Source organism: Pteropus vampyrus, unplaced genomic scaffold (assembly GCF_000151845.1).
Source record: "Pteropus vampyrus isolate Shadow unplaced genomic scaffold, Pvam_2.0 Scaffold43, whole genome shotgun sequence".
Classification (NCBI taxonomy): Eukaryota; Metazoa; Chordata; class Mammalia; order Chiroptera; family Pteropodidae; genus Pteropus; species Pteropus vampyrus.
Genome location: NW_011888824.1, coordinates 9,969,801 through 9,975,800, shown reverse-complemented (window position 1 = coordinate 9,975,800; position 6,000 = coordinate 9,969,801). Strand labels below are relative to the sequence as shown.

Here is a 6,000-nt window from a genome sequence, read left to right as displayed (position 1 = left end):
TAAAAGTTGCTTTATTTGTTTCTGCTGGGGTACAACACAATAATCTGTCCCACGAAAGACAAAATTTATCCATGTTAACTGAGATTTAAGAACTGAATTGGTAACTTTTAACTTACCACATTAAAATCTAGATTTTTTTGAACCCATGACTTTGCATCTTCAAATTCATCTTTCATTTCCATAATAAAAAGTGTATCCAGAGCATCTACTATTGTTGCTCCTTTGATATTACCTGAAAATGTGAGAAAAAAAATTTTATTCAATAAATTACTTTTGATGGACAAATGCATATAAATCGACCATATCTTGGAAAAGGAGAAAGTAATACTGAATTTATTAATAAACAGTGATATGAATACAGTCTAAAATTCTTTCAGTGAAGGAAAATTTAAAAAATACACTAAAGCCAAACTAAAAATTATCGCAGGCTACAGATTGATACATTAATCTTTAAAGTTTCTTCTGAGTTGTAGGAATTAAATCTGTTAGAAATTTCATTTGTGATTGCATTCTTTAGCACAAAAAAAACAGACCTAAAATAAGGGAGCAACACACATATTAATTTTAATGTAATTATATCAAAGTGCACCTGTGTAAAACTGTTTCAATAGAATTAGATCTAAAATTATTTAGTGATAGTTCTAAGAAATACTACTCTAAAATGGAATTCCACTCCCTCTTTGAAGCCCTGTCTGATCCTAACCTCCCCTCCCACCTACCTAGCCAATCAGTCCTGACTCTCTGATCTATGTCCTCTGAACTCCCTTAGCTTTACATTGTTCTCGCAGAAGACTTTCTGTCTTCCATAATTACTTGTATGCATCTCTTTTAGTCTGTAAACCTCCTTAGAATAGAAGTCATGCCTTGTTTATCTCCACATGCCATAGTAAGAGACTTAGTAGGTTTTTAATGTTCAATAATAAATTTAAAAACCATCAACGTATTAACAGAAAACCAAATAATCTGACTATGGCAAATTTACATATAATTGATTCTTAATGATACAAGAAACTTTCATAGAGATAAAAGCAAAAATGGAATTACATTTAAAAAGTAAACAATGAAAAAATAAAGTCTTCTGAGTCTGCCTGAAGTTTCCAAATGTCTTGCTTCAATTGCTCATTGTCCATGTTATCTGGTGGCCATGTCCTGAAAATTCTAAAATCACTTCAACCGCTACTACCTCAGGTTTAGGCTCTTTTCATCTTTAAACTGTGTTGCTGTGATAGATCAACCAGTCTTTCTTCCACTCTTCCTAGCTCTGTTTTCATAATGCCCTCCTCTTTACCTGAAATCCTACTGATTCCTCAGAACTTCATATGAATATCTACGGAATCACTAAATACTTTAATAATTTAGCATTTATACATAAGTCTTATGCAGTAGGCCTTAAACTCTGCAAAGACTTGTATTGTGTTTATTAACACCAGGGATGGAAGTAGAGCCAAACACATGGAAGGTCCTAAATAAACAGAAAAGCCAAAATAAATAGAAAAGTATAAAAGTATAAATAAATAGTATAGTGACTAGCAACACAGACTCTGGCTTTAGCCACACCCAGGGGTTCAAGTCCCAGGTCAGCCAATTAGTGGGTGGCTAACACTGGGCAAGCTATTCTCTGAGCTTCATTTTTCTCAACTATAAAATGTGTATAATAATGAGGTTAACTGAAATGATGCATGAATGACACTTGGCACAGTGTCAGCTGACACTGTTGTTCATTATATGATTTATATATGCATACTATTTAACAATTTTGGTTAAAATATAGAAAGTCATGCTTTCTATGGTGAATTTGAAAGTATCAGAGTAAGACTCCATTCCCTTCATCTCGTTAGTTATAGACAAAATTGTGGGAGTTAAAAAGGAATTGAGAGCAGTGGAAAGAATACTGGGTAGCTCTATGACCCAAGGAACCCATCTCCTTCTTTGACTTAGCTTCCTCACCTGCACAACAGCAATGTTATCAGTACCCACAATACCAATCAGAGGGATGCTGTGAGGACAAAATGTAATAAAGCATGCCAAAGTGGATAAACGGAAGTTCAAATAACTAACTTAACCCACTCTCACTTTCTCTTTCATGGCACAGATAGGAGAAACCTAGATCCAAAATAGAGAGTCACTGAGATATAGTGAAGATCACCACAGCTGGCTGCCTTGGCCGGCTTATTGATAAAGACAGAAAGAACATTTATCTGATAGGAAGTGGCTAAGGCAGCCAACCAAATGCTCCCCTGCTGGGTATCACCCTGGGATCTAGAAATCATGATGCTGCACCCATGTCCATTAAATGAGAATCTATAGAAGTGTGTGCCAGGTATCAGTATTTTTCTAGAGTATGAAAGTGGTTCTAATATGTAGCTAGTGCTCTGTCTGAAGGACACACTATGCACAGTCCTTGTAGATACCTCTATCAGCTGTGTAAGTTTCCTAGCAACATGGCCTGAATGGTCACACAGACTTCTCCACCACCCACAAGTTCAGTCAATTAGAAAAGTTACTGTCATTTGTATTGTGACAAGCGACACAAAGCATATTCTACTCACCAAACAAACTGCTCGAATGGCCTTCCTTTGATATAGGTTTCAGTTCATTTAATCCCCAGGCATAACTTTTATAATTATTCCAAGCATGTTTCATCATCTGAGAAAAGAAATGAAAACGGGATTATAATTTGAATTTGAGATGTTTCTGCCACAAAATAGATTATATGTTAAAGACCTAAAGGTTAAAATATTAAAACTCGCTGCTTAGTTAAAAAGATGATGATGAATTAAAATGGTGACAATGGTATGAATGAGCTGGAACACACACACACATTCATATGGCCCCTTTATGTTTACAAATGAAGATTTCTTTTTTTTAAATTCATTTAATCCTATTTAAGATACACATCATTTCAAAAGTTAGTTTCCAACAACAGAAATTTAGCTTATCCCTAAAAGGACGAACCATTCTTACATTTATCTTTTTCATTCTCATGACAGCTTAAATCTGCAAAGACTATATTTAAAATTCATATTTTTGTACAAGGTTCTCTGTACTTTGTCAACCTCAAGGTATATATATCACAAATTCCAAGACAAATATCCAAGGTTATCACTTTAAACACTTTGATGTATCTTGACCAAGTCTATACAGAGAAGTATTTTAAATATCTACAGGAAATAAAAAATTTAAACTCTATGGTTATATCTAGATTTTGGAAAACTTCAGCTTATTTTAATATAAGCAATCTTTAATTTTATATATATGTGTGCATACCTATGTAACTGAAGACTGATATATTCCCAATCCAGACTCCTTATAACAGAAATCTTTTTAAAGGCCAAACTTTTCTGTCACCAATTAGTTGCATATCTTTTTTCTTTTATTATTTTAAACAAAATTAATTCCTCTACATATAATAAAGACCAAATGAATTTCTCCTGGCTTATAGACAAAGTTCTGATCTACTGTGCTATATTAACTAGATATTAACTCTACTAGATATTAACTCTAGTAGAAAGTGAATGATTTTCAAGGGGAGAAATTATTCCAAGAGCCTGCTAAAATGGTTGTATAACTATTGTATAATAGTTGTATCAATTTTTTTCAAAGAATATATATAATTATGTTTGTATACATTTTTTAAAAAGGGGGACTCCTCACCTGTCTAGAACCTATTTATGAAACAATTCCCAACCCATTAGCAACAGTAATTAAATTATAAATACAATCTGAAAATGTTCTAATATGGCTCCATATTTAAAAGTATCTTAAAAAGCATCACATAAATTATAAATACTACATAAGGGCTGTTTATCACTATTTATCTTCAGTAAGATCAATGCAATTTTATTAACAACAAAGTCTTCATATGTCCCTGAACAAAATAATTGATATCTTTAACCAATGTATATTATCTTCCTATCTCACACTATTGCTACTAATAAGAGCTACCAGAATCTGCATCCATATGTTCATAGCAGTATTAGTTACAATAGTCAAGACATGGAAGCAACTTAAGTGTCCATCCAATGAAGGACTGTATGATGATATGGTACATATAGACAATGTAATACTACTCAGACATAAAAAGATTAAATATTGCTACTTGCAACAACATAGATGGATTTTAAGATTATTACGCTCAGTGAAATAAGTCATACAGAGAAGGACAAAAAAACTAAAAGTAACAAAGAAACAAAACAATAACGACAACAAAAACAAACAGATACAGACAACAGAATGGTACCTACTGGAGGGGAAAGGGGTGATGGGAGGGAAAAGTGGGTAAAGGGGGTCAAATACATGGTAACAGAAGAAAACCAGATTCCAGGTGGTGAGCATGCAACTGAGTACACAGATGCTGAATTACAATGTTGTACATCTGAAATTTATGTTATTAACCAATGTTACACCAATAAATTTAATTAAAAATTTAAAAAAGGAAAGCTATCTGCTGAGAACTCTGATAAATGCTCTTCATTCAGTATTGTACTCAATTCTGGTTGCAACCCTATGAAATATGTTGCATTACCATTGTCTGATAGATTAAGAAGCCAAGGCTTGGAAGTTAAAACACTAACAACTTTACTCAAAGTCATGACATTTCTCCACAGCTGAGGAGCCAGGGTTCATCCCAGTGTTGTCCTGACTCCAAAGCCCATCGCATTATCCAACATACTGCATCATCTTCCTTTAATGAGTCAGTGCCAGAATCTTTTGATGAACCAGACTGTTGATCTTCCAACAACCAATAAAATGTGTATAAGATAGTATTTTCAAGATCTTTTCCTTTAAATTAATTTTATTGGAGAGTATAATAAACTTGTGGGTAAAATAACCTGATTGATAATCCCTATAATACCACGCATTAAGTCACACAATCATGGATGAGTCACAGTTTTTATGAGACTCTCTTTATTTGAAAAATTGAGAACATAATTCCTCACAGGGTGTATGTAAGGATTATGTGACCATGGCCTGTATGATTGCGCCTGGCGCACTTCCTAGCACATGGTGGTAATCGCATGTTTACTGAATTTTAAACCTATACTGAAACCAATTAAATTCACATCACAGAAACAGAAACCAATGAGCCTCTGAAAAGACTAGATATATTAGATCCACAAAAACACCTTGAGATTACATCTGAGTATGATTTGGTTTTCCTATTAAATGTATTACATTGGTAAACTTCCCATTCCTTTAAATTTCCAAAGATACTTTATAAATTCAAAAGCTTTTGGAAAACATGTGACCCAAGAACAGAAAAAATGTCATGATGATTTGTTTCAGCTCCAAGTCTGAATAGAAGTCAGTGCCATATACTATTAACAACTCACAGATAGCATAGAGCTCTTCCATACAAGACTGTTGCTCTGTCAAAAATTATCATTTATACAATGTACTATTACAGAATCTACTTTAGCTACTTCTGTAGTAAATATTAACTTGTCTATTTTCTTTTTCCCAAGGGAAAACCTGACACTAATTGCTTAGCTCCCTACTTTTCAAAAGTTTCTGTGACATGTTTCTCAAAATGGGTTCTTCATCTCATGGGATTTCTGTGAGTTAAAGTTAGAAAAGAAAAAGAAAACGAGGTGCTCAAAATGCCCTGAATGGAGCATCGAGAGTGGTTTCTCCAGGAATCTGTGAAATGAAGAGGAACAGCCACATTGTTCATTAATTCCAGTGACTGGTCACTCTGGAAATGACTTATCATGTTAAAACCAAACACAGGACTTCGTGTGTGAGTGTGTGTGCAGAGTAACAGTGAAACTGAATTCACAATTCACATATAAAATCAACTTTTAACTCATGACATACAAATATCTGAAAACATCAAAATGCTACTAGCTTCTAATTTTATAGTATTAAGCCACTAACAAGCTGAGGGATTATGGGAGATGAAGGTATTTAGTCTCTCCAGACTCTCTGCTTGTGAGCTGAGGGCAAGGTCATGACTAAAATTCAACTACTAACAAAAAAGTCCATGGATAGGATTAATCT

General features: G+C 33.8%; 1 protein-coding gene across 1 annotated transcript in view; it reads right to left on the bottom strand.

The window, feature by feature from the left end:
• Positions 1–6,000, bottom strand: part of MAN1A1 (mannosidase alpha class 1A member 1) — a 157,409-nt gene that overhangs the window by 113,013 nt on the left and 38,396 nt on the right. Inside the window, exons 2-3 of the mRNA XM_011358770.2 lie at positions 2,550–2,646; positions 117–232 (exon numbers count right to left, since the gene is read on the bottom strand). Coding sequence (XP_011357072.1) covers positions 117–232; positions 2,550–2,646 — 213 coding nt within the window. The remainder of the gene's footprint in view (positions 1–116; positions 233–2,549; positions 2,647–6,000) is intronic.